Source organism: Prionailurus bengalensis, chromosome B1 (assembly GCF_016509475.1).
Source record: "Prionailurus bengalensis isolate Pbe53 chromosome B1, Fcat_Pben_1.1_paternal_pri, whole genome shotgun sequence".
NCBI lineage: Eukaryota > Metazoa > Chordata > Mammalia > Carnivora > Felidae > Prionailurus > Prionailurus bengalensis.
The window spans coordinates 35,569,004-35,583,328 of NC_057344.1; the positions used below are offsets into that span (position 1 = coordinate 35,569,004).

General features: G+C 36.9%; 1 protein-coding gene across 6 annotated transcripts in view; it reads right to left on the minus strand.

The window, feature by feature from the left end:
• The window catches only part of PPP3CC (protein phosphatase 3 catalytic subunit gamma), a 106,537-nt gene that overhangs the window by 34,322 nt on the left and 57,890 nt on the right, over positions 1–14,325 (minus strand). For all 6 annotated transcript variants that reach the window (XM_043561981.1, XM_043561947.1, XM_043561972.1 and 3 more), the window contains exons 4-5: positions 13,505–13,616; positions 1,134–1,279 (exon numbers count right to left, since the gene is read on the minus strand). In XM_043561981.1, the coding sequence (XP_043417916.1) occupies positions 1,134–1,279; positions 13,505–13,616 (258 nt within the window). The remainder of the gene's footprint in view (positions 1–1,133; positions 1,280–13,504; positions 13,617–14,325) is intronic.

The following is a 14,325-nucleotide window of genomic DNA, read 5'->3' on the forward strand; positions in this document are numbered from 1 at the left end:
ACTCATTTAATTCGAATGTGAAATCAACCACTATAGAGATATACTATTATTGAGAAAGGCTATATAAAGTCTTCATTTCAACTGCCTAGGTAAGCTAAGGTTACCATCAAAGGAGCAAAGGTTTTACAATGGTTCTGTTCATTTTTTACCTCATCCCAATGGAGATTTCTAGTTTTATTTTGTAAAGGACTTTCATCCTTTCCATTCTATGCAGTGGAGGCATTTCAATGTAAGTTATCAATTTAAGCCTTTAGTCACGGCTGCTTTGGTTAGCAGCGTAAAAACCAAGACAAAATGAATAACTGAAATAGCTGAGGACTTCTACTAAGTGAAAGGAGAGTGTTTTTTTAATACAGTTGGTTCAGAATTGCGAAACTCAAGACTTACAATGTAAAAGAGAAATTCTGGTTATTTTAAAGATGATAAGGCAGCAGAGATGTAGGCACACCCTCTTACCCTGAGGAAAGTAACTTTAATTCAGAAAAAAGTTTTATAAACAGAAAAATCTTTACTTTCAGTACCTACATAGACAGGTAAAAGAATACAAAGATAGAGAAAATAAGATGGTAATGTAGAACAACAGAAGTGAAAAAAGATTGATCATCTTTTTTTGAAGTCCTGAAAATAATAATCACCAACTCACGCAAGTATAGCAACTTAAACTCTATCATTTAAAATGTCAATGTCAACAAATTTCATAGCTGGAAGTCCTCAGACCATCCATTCTAACTTCCTTATTTCCCAGAGAAGAAAATGTGACTAAGACTTAAGGGATTTGGTCAAGATTGCACAATTGACTGCAGGACAAGGATTAGAATCCTGATTTCCTTCCTTTCGTATTGCTACACAATTTATTTAAAGTCTCAGGACTGTACCCAAAATACGTTATGTTTCTACTTGGTAAAAGTACAGATTTCATTAAAATTTACAGAAATTTTCTGGAATAGCAAAATATTATCAGTAGTTATCTCCCAATAATGAGATTGTAGGTGATTTCCAGTTTCTTACTTTTGATTATCAGTATTTAAAAATTTTCAGACGGAGGCATATTAGCTGACTGCAAAAAAACAAAAAACCAAAAAAACTGAACTAAAGATATATATACTCCATTAGACTAATGAAAGATTACTTACTTTCCTAATGTCATCTAAACTAGTAATTTCAGGTGACATCCCTCCATGTACACACAGAAACTGCTGGTTTAAGAGGGCAGCAAGAGGAAGACAGTCAAATGTCTCCATACACGCATCATACACCTGTTCAGAATATTTGATTCGACCTATCAAAAAAGGAAAAAGAGTCAAAGGAAGAAAAGCTAAAATTTACCATTATAGGACACAAAATTATGAAGCTACTTCAAAGCCATTTATTTCAGGCAAATTTGAAATCACAGTCATCTTTATAAAAATACTCTTGAGAAGTTGTGGATAAAAGGTAAAAAAAATCTCCTTGAAGACAAGTGTGACCTTGGATTAACTTTCTATCTCTTTTGCCCTGGAAACCTGATAAGGTGAATGTCAGCTGAGTTACTAGGCAACATTGCTTATGGTAAAAATCACTCAATTACCTGGTGGGAAGCTATAGCTTTGAACTTCTGAGTGGGATGACTCAAGGTATGTCCCTAGGGGACCCTGGAATCTATACCAATAAAGCTTCTATGGGAGATATTAGCAGTTGTACTATATGAGGCTTCTAACCCATGGTGGCTCCCTGATCTGCACAATGTGGATGTTGTTTTCCTGCACCTGAGCTGTGACCTGGAGGGGGTTGGGGAAGGAAGAAGTGAAAGGCAGAAAACCTTTGGACTGCTATACCCACTCCTATGAGGACTACTCCACTGAAAAGGGATGCCTAGCACTGCCCCTTCCTGGACTGTATCCTCCTAAGTAGATGAATGCCCTGGCAGTCCTGTAAGCCTGAATATTTTGTTGGGTCTAAAAAGACTCCTTGGGGGTACTGAAGACATGCAAGTGGAAACTGATGTTTTAAGAGTAATCAATAAAAGGGGAGTCTGGGTGGCTCAGTTGATTGGGTGTCTGCGACATTGGCCTAGGTCATGATCTCGCCATTCCCAAGTTCGAGCCCAGCATCGGGTTCTGTGCTGACAGCTCAGAGCCTGGAGCCTGCTTTGGATTCTGTGTCTCCATTCTCTCTCTGCCCCTCTCCCACTCATGTTCTGTCTCTCTCTTTCTCTCTCAAAAATAAACATTAAATTAAAAAAAAAGAGTAATCAATAAAATATCAATAATCTTTGCTCATGATTTTTAAAGTCTTTAAGTAAATTTTGTCCTGATTCTATTTTATGTAAAAATGCTCATCTTAATGAATTGTATTTTGATGTGGTTGTCATGTTGGGGCTAAAGAACAAGGAAATACTCCAGTGAGCAGAGGGTAGGGTCTCCACAATTATCCAGAAAGAATCCATCATGAACTAACAGATGAGAAACTGAAAGATGGCTTTAGTTTAAAAAGAAAGGGAATATTTTCTTCTTCTTTGGCTTTGGATTTCAGAGTCAAGTCATGCTTGGAAGGGCATGTTGGTAGAGAAGGCCAAAGATCATACAGGCAGGCAGCCCTACAGAACTGAGCTCCTTCTCTTCCAAGATTCTGTGAAGATGAAACAGAGCCTACAGGACCTAGAGCTACAAAGCTACAGCAAGCGAGTTAGATTATGCAGTTGATAATTATTTGTGTATTTCCTTCTTGTATTTAAGTATCAGCGCCTGGTTGTGGCAAGCCATGGGAGAATAAAGTGAAAGGTAATGATCTAAATTTGGGCCAGAGTACAATGCATGGTTGACAGACATGTCTGGAGAGACATTCCTAAAGGGAAGGTATAAACCAAGAGACCATATTTGAGGTTATAAAGCTTTCTATCCTTGAATGTGAAGATTTTTTCTCTTTATTGTCAAGATTTGAGGACACAAAGGGAGTTTGTGGGTTCCTTTAAAAACTCTCAGAGCATTCTCTATTACATGACAGCAGTTCAGATCATCTATTTCACAACATATGCTAACTCTATTATGACAACCAAGTTAATAGGAGCCAGATCTTAGGCATCTTTACATCTCCTTACAATTACATCCTTATATTCTTTTTATTTGAACACTATTAAATTTTGGCTATTATGAAAGTAGATTCATATTGGCCATAAAGTCTATGTAAGAAAAAAAATCAAACAAAAAATCCTTTCATTTGTGGCCAGTGATTGACTTTTTCTCCTGAAAATCCTTGTAGCCAGAGTTCTCTCTGTTGTCAATGTCAATAAGAAATTCCCTTGTAAGGGGCAGCCTGCGTGGCTGAGTCAGTTGAGTGAATGACTCTTGATTTCAGCTCCGGTCATGATCTCGCAGTTTGTGGCATCAAGCCCCGCACTGGCCTCTGCGGTGACAGCACGGAGATTCTCCGTGCTTGAGATTCTCCCTCTCTTCTCTCTGACCCTCCCCTTACTCCTGCGAGCACGTGTGCTCTCTCTCTCTCAAAATAAATAAACTTAAAAAAAAAAAGAAATTCCTCTGTAAGAGTCTTAAGCTTGCATATAGGCAGGGATTTTTTTAAATTGAAGTACAGCTGACATGCAATGTCATATTAGTTTCCGACGTACAACAGGGTGATTCAACAATTCTACACATTATGCAATGTTCACCATGGTAAGACTAGTTGTCATCTTCATCATATAGTTATTACAATATTATTGACTATATGCTCTATGCTATACTTTTCATCCTTGTGACTTATTTATTTTCTAACTGGAAGTTTGTATCTCTTAATCACCTTAACCCATTTGGTCCATTCTCCCATTTGTTTCCCCTCTGGCTACAGATTTGTTCTATGTAATGAGTCTGTTTGTTTCTGTTTTGTTTTTCAGATTCCACATATAAGTGAAATCATGGTATTTGTCTTTCTCTGTCTGATTCTCTGATTCATTTCACTTAATATAATATCCTCTAAGTCCATCCATGTTGTAACAAATGGCAAGATTTCATTCTTTTTTTACGGCTGAGTAATATTCCTGTGTATATGTGTGTGTGTGTGTGTCTGTCTGTCTGTCTGTCTTCTTTATATATTTATCTATCAAGGGACACTTGTGTTGCTTCCATATCTTGACTACTGTAAATAATGCTACAATAAACATAGGGGTGCATTTATCTTTCTTTTTTTTGTTTTGTTTTTTTAATTTTTTTTAATGTTTATTTTTATTTTTATTTTTGAGAGAGAGAGAGACAGAGTGTGAAGAGGGGAGGGGCAGAGAGAGAGGGAGACACAGAATCTGAAACAGGCTCCAGGCTCTGAGCTATCAGCACAGAGCCCGACGCGGGGCTCAAACTCACAGACAGTGAGATCATGACCTGAGCCAAAGTCGAACCCTTAACTGACCGAGCCACCCAGGCGACCCTGCATTTATCTTTCAAATTAGTGTTTGTGTTTTCCTTGGGTAAGTATCTAAGTGATAGAATTATTGGATCGTATGATACTTTTATTTTTAATTTTTTAAGGAAACTCCATAGTGTTTTCCATACTGGCTGCACCGATTTACACTCCCATCAACAGAATCCAAGGGTTCCCTTATCTCCCCACCTTTGCCAACACTTGCTATTTCTTGTCTTTTTGATACTAGCCATTCTGACTAGTGTGAGGTGATATAGCTCATTGTGGTTTTGATTTGCATTTCCCTGATGATTAGCGATGTTGAGCATCTTTCATGTGTCTGTTGGCTGTATGTAGGTCTTCTTTGGAGAAACCTCTATGAATGACTCAAAAGAATTCCTTAGCTTACTTCCAAAAGAATACCAAATCTAGAGAAAGATGGCAAGCAATACAGTATCTTACCTCCATTTTGTACATTAAAACAGGAGGTTACACAAGAAACAAGTGTTGGTGAGGATGTGAAGAAAAAGTAACCTTTGTGCACTGGTGTGGGAATGCAAACTGGTACAGCCACTGTGGAACACAGTATGGAGGGTCTTCAAAAAATTAAAAATTGAACTACTCCATGATCCAGTTATCGCACTAGTGGGTATTTACCCAAAGAATACAAAAACACTAATTTGAAAGGATACATTCACTCTTACATTTACTGCAGCATTATTTACAATAGCCAAATTATGGAAGCAGCCCAAGTGTCCATCAACAGATGGATAAAGATGTAATACACACACACACACAAGAATATTATTCAGCCATAAAAATAAGGAAATCTTGCCATTTGCAATGACATGGATGGAGCTAGAGAGTATAATGCTAAGTAAAATAAGTCAGAGAAAGAAATATCATATGATTTCATTTATATGGAATTTAAGAAACAAAAGAAAAAAGAGAGAGAGACAGAGAAACAAACCAAGAAACTGACTCTTAACTATAAAGAACAAACTGATGGTTTCCAGAGGGGAGGTGGATAGGGGGATGGGTGAAACAGATAAAGGGATTATGACTTATCAGGACTCCTGGTGGCTCAGTTGGTTGGGTGTCTGACTTCTGCTCAGGTTATGATCTCATGGCAAATAGGTTTAAGCCCCACGTAGGGCTGTGTGTTGATAGCTCAGAGCCTGGAGCCTGCTTCAGATTCTGTGTCTCCCTGTGTCTCTGCCCCTCCCCGACTCGGGCTCTGTCTCTCTCTCCCTCTCTCTCTCTCAAAAATAAGCAAACATTAAAAAACTTTTTTTAAAAAGTACACTTATGATGAGTACTGAGTAATGTATAGAATTGTTGAATCACTATATTGTACACATGAAACTAAGATAACGCTACATGTTAACTATACTGAAATTAAAATAAAAAAATTTGATAAAATTTTTTCAAAAACCCAGGAGATGATGAATCAAATTAAGCAAAAAGGAGTTAATGCTGTATTAACACATGACCAAAGTAGTTTACAAAATGCTATTTTCTTTAAAAAAAACTTTTTTTAAGTTTATTCATTTTTTTTTCTGAGAGCATGCACACAAGCAGCAGGGAAGGGCAGAGAGAAAGGGAGACACAGAATCTGAAGCAGGCTCCAGGCTCCAAGCTGTCAGCACAGAGCCCAATGCGGGGCTCAAACACACAAACCCACGAGATCATGATTTGAGCCAAAGTCAGACTGAGCCACCCAAGTGCCCCAAAATGTTATTTTCTTAAAGTATATGAATAGGTATATAAAACCAACATATTTGTTTTCTGAGGGGTTAGACTGAAGATGATATCTATATATTTTGTTCACTTCGTTTATCTGTATTTTCTCCAATGAATATATAACTTTTATAGTAACATTTATTATTATATTACCTTTATTATTGAAATTTGTTGAAGGCTCACAATTCATCTGTGCCATCAGGGAGCTATGTGTTCTAAACAGCATGGTGGTCAAGAAAATGCAGTTTGGAACCTGACTGCCCTGATCTGAACCTTGGCTTACTAGCTGTGGTACTCAGCACAAATTACTTCATGCCTTGTGCTTTGATTTCCTCATCTATAAATGGGCATAATGACAATACATATCTATGTTACAAGACTGCTGTGAAGATTAAATGAATTCATATATGTAAAATGCTTTGATAATGTCTGGCACACAGCAGATACTATGTAAGTGTTAACTAATAAAATTATTTTATCTTCACAGAAACCCTATGAAACAAGTGCTATTAGTCCTTAAAAAACTGAAGGAGGGGCGCCTGGGTGGCGCAGTCGGTTAAGCGTCCGACTTCAGCCAGGTCACGATCTCGCGGTCCGGGAGTTCGAGCCCCGCGTCGGGCTCTGGGCGGATGGCTCAGAGCCTGGAGCCTGTTTCCAATTCTGTGTCTCCCTCTCTCTCTGCCCCTCCCCCATTCATGCTCTGTCTCTCTCTGTCCCAAAAATAAATAAACGTTGAAAAAAAAAATTAAAAAAAAAAAAAAAAAAAACTGAAGGAACTGGGCCTACTTGCCCAAAGTTGCAAGCTAGTAAGTGGCAGGACTGGAAATTGAACCTGCTTATGCTCTTAATACCATGTGATACTCCTCCCAATCATTATTTGAAATGAAATATCTACTAGGAGAATTTAAATAGCCAAATATGTAATTCCCAAACATTAAATTAGTTGACTCAGTGTTTTATTTTCATGACAAATTTTAAGCTACATCTCATAAAACAATCATTTCTATAATGAAGGAAAAATGCACCTCAGTCACAGGGATCACACAGATGATACAAGTTCTAACTAGTATCAATAATATAACATTCACAAAACAAAATTTCAACAATATTCTCTAAAGTGATTTTGAGGGGCTCCTGGCTGGCTCAGTTGGTGGAGCATGTGACTCTTTATCTCAGGGTTGTGAGTTCGGCCCCACTTAAAAAAATAAAATCTTAAAAAAATTTTTAAAAAAGTAATTTTGAGAGTCAGCGCTATTTGTAAGAAACCATGACCTGGTCTAGCCACTGATTATACACTTGTCTTGATTTTCACTTGCTTTCATTATTTAAAAAAAAAAAAATTACATTTACATGGTTCAAAAGCAAAAGTCACAAAAGATTATATGGTGTCTCCTACTCCTACTCCTCCTACCCACTCCCTGAAGGCAACTAGTGTTACTAGTTTTCTGGGTGTCTTTACAAAGATACTGTATGCAAACACACAAGATGTGTACATTTATTCTCTTTTCAACATCCTTTTGCTTTTTACATAAATGGAAGCATATGTACACTGCTTTGCACTCACTTTTTGTACTTAACACATTTTGGAGAACATCTTTATACGGAGAGCTTTGTAATTATTTCTTTTATATCTACAGAGAATTTCACTTTAAGGATATACCACAATCTAACCACACCCATCTCTTACTACTATAAATAATACTGTAATTAACGACAAACAATATTTGTTTATTAAAAAAGAAAAAACTTGTCCAAAATATAAACTGTCATAACAATACTGTTTTCTTTTTAATGTTTATTTAATTTTTGAGGGACAGCACAAGTGGGAGAGGGGAAGAGAGAGAGGTAGAGACAGTCCCAAGCAGGCTCGCACTGTCAGCGCAGAGCCTAATGCTGTGCTTGAACTCACTAACCCCAAGGTCATGACTTGAGCCAAAATCAAGAGTCAGACACTTAACTGACTAAGCCACAAAGGCACCCCTATTTTTTGTAAATATTTATTTATTTTGAGAGAGAGCACAAGTGGGAGAAGGGCAGGGAGAGAGAAGAGAATCCCAAGCAAGCTCCACGCTGCCAGCACATAGCCCCATGTGGGGCTCGATCCCAGGAACTGAGGTAAAATCAAGAGTCAGTCACCCGACTGACTGAGCCACCCAGGTACCCTGAGAGGAATATTTAAAGACCCCTGCAATATAAAGCAATTCAAAAATTGATGTAAGAGGGGCACCTGGGAGGCTCAGTCGGTTAAGCATTCGACTACAGCTCAGGTCATGATCTCGTGGTTCGTGAGTTCAAGCCCCATGTTGGGCTCTGTGCTGAAAGCTTGGAGCCTGGAGCCTGCTTCGGATTCTGTGTCTCCCTTTCTCTCTGCCCCTCTCCCACTTGCACTCTGTCTCTCTCTCTCAAAAATAAATAAACATTAAAAAAAATGTTTTTTAAAGAATTGATGTAAGGAAAAAACAACTCCTCCCTTACAAAATATTCTAACTCCCTTAGAAATACTCTCAAGACTACAGCTGCACAATCTGGAACTAAGCATCACTTAGCATTAATTATAAGGTGCTGATTCTAAAAGCCATGGTGGCCCTTTACGAGAGATCAGCTTATCACTGAAAATATCCATGCAAAGCAGCACACATGCTCCTTGCTTATAAGAACAAAATTTGAAATTATATTCGTGTATTTGTTCCAAGACTTATTCACATTTCAGATGTAGCATTAGAATGAAACAGGAGTATGTCTGTAGGTAAGAGAAGAAAAGAAACCTGGTTTAAAGCATGTGAAAAGCAAACAAAAACCGAAGATAAGAAATTCTGTGAAAAAATGAGAACACTTAAAATGTTTCCCAAACCTATTGTTCCATCTTCTAAAAATAGTCTGAACCAATTTATACTAGTCAAAAAAAGAACTCTGATAAAACAGAGGAAGAACTGGATAAAATGTTGCCTAAAAAAACCTAAACCTTAATTCAGAACAGAGGCATCCTGAGGCAGCTTTCTTATTACTTATCTATTGCTAAATACTAATCATTCTAGGGCCTTTGTCAACTGCTTGATATGCATTATTTAATTTTCCCAGGTAAAGAAAGAGAAGTGTAATGAGTAATATCCCCATATTTGGCTTAGAAAAATAATACAAAATAGTTGCAATTTTTCAACTATTTGGTGAAGTGGTTCTCAAATGAAAAATAGATATTTTCCAAACCTCTGGAGCAGGTGTGCTAAACTGCTGCATGCAGGACAATTATCTGGGGTCTTTAAAAAGCCTCTTAAATGCTTGGCACCCATCCAGGTGGTTTTGAAGTTACCAGTTTAAAAGTTTATTACAGTAGTAGTACACGGTGGTGATGAAGCACAACTCCAGCAGCACCACAGGAAGATACAAAATCAAAAATACAAGTCCTGCTGACTCAACTCCCCACAGATAATCACTGCTATCAATTTCTTCTGCTCTCTCTCTCTCTATATATTCCTCGTGTGTGTGTGTGTGTGTGTGTGTGTGTGTGTCTGTGTGTGTATGCCCCTACACATTATGTATTTTTAATTTACAAAGGAGCACATCTAGGCCCATGGTGATCTTTCAATAGCTGCCTAGTATTCCATTTTTTAAAATATATTATCACTTATTTAAGCAGTCCCTTATTGATATTCAAATTCTCTCTCTCTCTCTCAAGGGTGCCTGGGTGGCTCAGTTGGCTAAGCATCCAACTCTTGGTTTCCGCTCAGGTCATGATCTCACAGTCAGTGAGATCAAGCCCGCATCTGGCTCTGTGCTGACAGTACCAAGCCTGCTTGGGATTCTCTCTCTCCCTCTCTCTCTGTCCCTCCCCCGCTCACATGCATATGTGTGTATGCATGTGTGCTCTCTCTCTCTCTCAAAATAAATATTTAAAAATAAATAAGCCTGGGGCGCCTGGGTGGCTCAGTCGGTTAAGCATCTGACTCTTGGCTGTGGCTCAGGTCATGATCTCACAGTTTAAGGTTCAAGCCCCACATCAGGCCCTGCACTGACAGTGTGGAGCCTGCTTGGGATATTCTCTCTCTCTCTCTCTCTCTCTCTCTCTCTCTCCCTCTCTCTGCTCTTCCCCCATGCTCTCTCTCTCAAAATAAGCTTTAAAAATAAATAAACTTTAAAAATAAATAAACAGCTAAATTTGTGGTAATTTGTTATATAGCATTAAAAAACCTATACAATCCAAAAAAAAACAAAAACAAAAACAAAACACCTATATAATCTGCATGATAAATTCCTAGAAGCCAAATTGCTGGGTCAAAAATTTTTACAGAAATTCCAAAACTGCTGTTCAAATACTTTATAGCAATTTAAACATTCACCAAGAGATCTAACTTTAAAAAAATTTTGCTGGTTATTACCTACTGATTTGAACTGTTTATTCTAATAAGTCCCAAGGGCTGGAATGATCTGTAGGGCAAAAGCCCACTTGTAGCTGACTGTTCTGTCAGAGGAATTTTTTTTTTTAAGTGTTCAGTCTCTAAAATTTTTTGTAATAAGAATGACCTTTCCTTTCAGGATCTACTAGGAGAAAGGCCATCATTACAACTATCAACTTCAGTGTAGGAAGCTATGGTAACAAGAGTTAATATGAGCATATGAAACACTACCAAGTTGTATCAATTAAAGGGATTTTGGGGCCAAGGATTGGATAAACTCTTGAGTCTCAGAAAACAAATTTAAAAGTTTTTTTTTTTAAGTTTATTTATTTATTTTGAGAGAGAAAGAGAGAGTACACAGGAGGGGCAGAGAGGGAGAGAGAAAGAGAATGCCAAGCAGACTCCGCACAGCGACTGAGTGGAGTCTGATGTGGGGCTCAAACACATGAACTATGAGATCATGACCTGAGCTGAAATCAAGAGTCGCTCATTTAACCGAGTGAGTCACCCAGGATCAGTTTTTTTCAACTTTGAATATTTTGGGGGGAATAAAACTTTAAATATTTTATAATAGATTCCTCCAAGATAATCATTGGAATAGGACACAAAGTGAAATCCGATCAAACCATCAGTTATATGACATTAAAACATTTGTATATATTTATTATTATTTGAGGAAAGAAGCAGATTTTAGAGCCAGACAATATCCAAGAATTTAGTTCAGCTTCCTTATTTTATACAGAATACACTAAATTTTAGGAATGAGAAAAGGTAAAATTTTTTGGTTTTTATTTCAGTATTTTCTTTTCACCTTATATAAAAATATAAAACTTCATTAAAATATAAACTGATATATAATCTTTTTGGAGGGCTATTTAGAGTATGTATCAAAAAGTCTTTTAAAATGTTCATGCTCTCTGACTTAGTAATTCTCTTCTGAGAATTTGTGCTAAGATACAAATCCTAGATGATCATTCATTTAACAAATTAATTCAAGCACTATTTTTAAACATCTCCAATGAGTTATTAGACACTATTCTGGAAAAATAACAGTGGATAAAACATGTCATCATGGAATTTAACTTACGGCAGGATAGAAAAACAACAAACAAATAAATATATTTTTTAAATATAAATTTAATTTTTTTAAAGAATGCTAAATAAAAAAGTTTTAAATGATTATTTATTTTTGAGAGAGAGACAGAGAGACAGAGTGCAAGAGAGGGAGGGATAGAGAGAGAGGGAGACACAGAATCCGAAGCAGGCTCCAGGCTCTGAGCGGTCAGCACCTAGCTCAACGTAGGGCTCGAACTCGTGAACCACAAGATCATGACCTGAGCTGAAGTCAGACACTTAACCAACTGAGCCACCGAGATGCCCCTTGAATATGAATTTTATATAAAAATATATATATATAAATTTCAGGCATTGATGGATACCATTAATAAAAAGACAAGGTATGAGAGTAAAATGATGAAATCTTTAATTTAGAAAAAGGAACCAGGGAAGAAAGTTTCTGAGGAGATGACAAGAATGAAGTAAGGATGTAGGTCTTATATATAAACAGATAGCTATCTGGGAAGACAAGAAACAATAAGCGCAAATGCCCTGGGGCAAGTTCTCTCAAACAAGCCCAATTTAGTTACCATCACACTGAATGTTAAGAGTCAACTGTGAGTGCTGGTCAAAGAAATGTGCCAGTTTTTCTGTTTTTTTTTTTCAAATGGTTTAGCAATGTTTTGCCTTTCAAAAAAATTCTACCTTAATAATAAGCTTTTTTTACTAGTACAGTATGATTTATAGTTGGAAACAACAGAAATGTCATACAGCTGTTACTAAATTGGCTACATATATGATAGTGCATCAATAAGATGAAATACTTTTAAAATATTATAATAACATTTTAAAATCATGTTCAAAGATATTTAATGGTACTTAATGATTTAATTAGAAAAAGTTAGGGGCGCCTGGGTGGCGCAGTCGGTTAAGCGTCCGACTTCAGCCAGGTCACGATCTCGCAGTCCGGGAGTTCGAGCCCCGCGTCAGGCTCTGGGCTGATGGCTCAGAGCCTGGAGCCTGTTTCCGATTCTGTGTTTCCCTCTCTCTCTGCCCCTCCCCCGTTCATGCTCTGTCTCTCTCTGTCCCAAAAATAAATAAACGTTGAGAAAAAAAAAAAATTTTAAAAAAAAGAAAAAGTTATTATATAAAATGTAAAGAGCAATTTATTAAACAGTACATTTAATAGTCTAATTTTTTTGAAAATATGTATAGATACATATGTATTTCAACTATTTCATGATAGGTTTTTTTTTTTTTTTTTTTTTAAAGACGTACGGGCACTTCCCTTTAACGTTTATTTTTTTTTGGGACAGAGAGAGACAGAGCATGAACGGGGGAGGGGCAGAGAGAGAGGGAGACACAGAATCGGAAACAGGCTCCAGGCTCTGAGCCATCAGCCCAGAGCCCGACGCGGGGCTCGAACTCCCGGACCGCGAGATCATGACCTGGCTGAAGTCGGAGGCTTAACCGACTGCGCCACCCAGGCGCCCCTCATGATAGGTTTTTATATATGCAGAAAAGAAGATTATATCGCAAATAGTGAGATAATAGTTATTATTTTTAAGTGGCATGACTGTGGACAACTTTTATCTTCTTTGGACTTTTCTATGTTTTCCAAATATCCCAAATGTATTACATTACATAATAGGGAGAAACCACAAAAGATATTTTCAAAATAAATGTCTTAAAAGGTAGAATCTTGGTTCTTATCAGAAAATAAACAACAGAAACCATTTGGGTTCCATTAGTTTCTTTATTTGGTTTCTGTGCGATTCATTTTGGGACTGACAAAAGGGTAACTAAAAATGTTATGGGGCGTCTGGCTAGCTCAGTCGGTAGAACATGGGATTTTCGATTTCAGAGTTGTGAGTTCAAGCCTGTGAGGAGTACAGTTTACTTAAAACAAACAAACAAAAAGGTTCTGGAAAAGTGATCATACTTACATTCCTGTTTGAAGGTGAAATATTCTGTAAGATGCCTGCACTCATGATTTCCTCGAAGCAGAAACACTGTTTTGGGATGATTAATCTTTAAACTCCACAAAAACAGCACACACTATAAAAAGACAAACGTAAGGATAAATTTTTATTTGTGACCATGACAACGCATAAAGACAATTTACGTGAATTCAAATGACTTAAATGACTTGTTGTAATGGCATATCTAATTGTCATTCCCCAACTGAAACATGAAACCTTCCAGCTTTTTGAAAGGAACAAGCTGTTGCCCTAGACTCCAACAGAGCATAGAGTAGACTTGATAGATACCTTTCCTTAATTTCTATTTCCACGGTTTTTCCAAGTATCTAGAGCTCTGTGACAAATCCACCCCCATATATATATATCTCCATATATACATATATATATATACATATATCTTAAAATCTGTATTTTATTTAATGAGGAAACACCAGAGAAATTTCCACTAAATAAGGAACTAGAGAAGGATATCCACTATCTCTGCTACTATTCAACACTATATTAGAGGTATTGGCTAATTGAATTAGACAAGAGAAATCAATTAAAAGCTTAAGAATGGGTAAAGAAAAAAATAAAACAACTCTATTTGAAGATGATATGATAGTATACCTGAAAAACTCCAGAAAAATCAATGATTAAACTAATTCAAAAAATAAAAGAATTCAGTAATAAGGCAGGATATAAAATTAACATACACAAACAATAAATAGGACACATGGTGGAGAAAACTCCATTTACAATACCAGCAAAAAAGACTAAACACACAGGAATAAATTTAGTAAGAA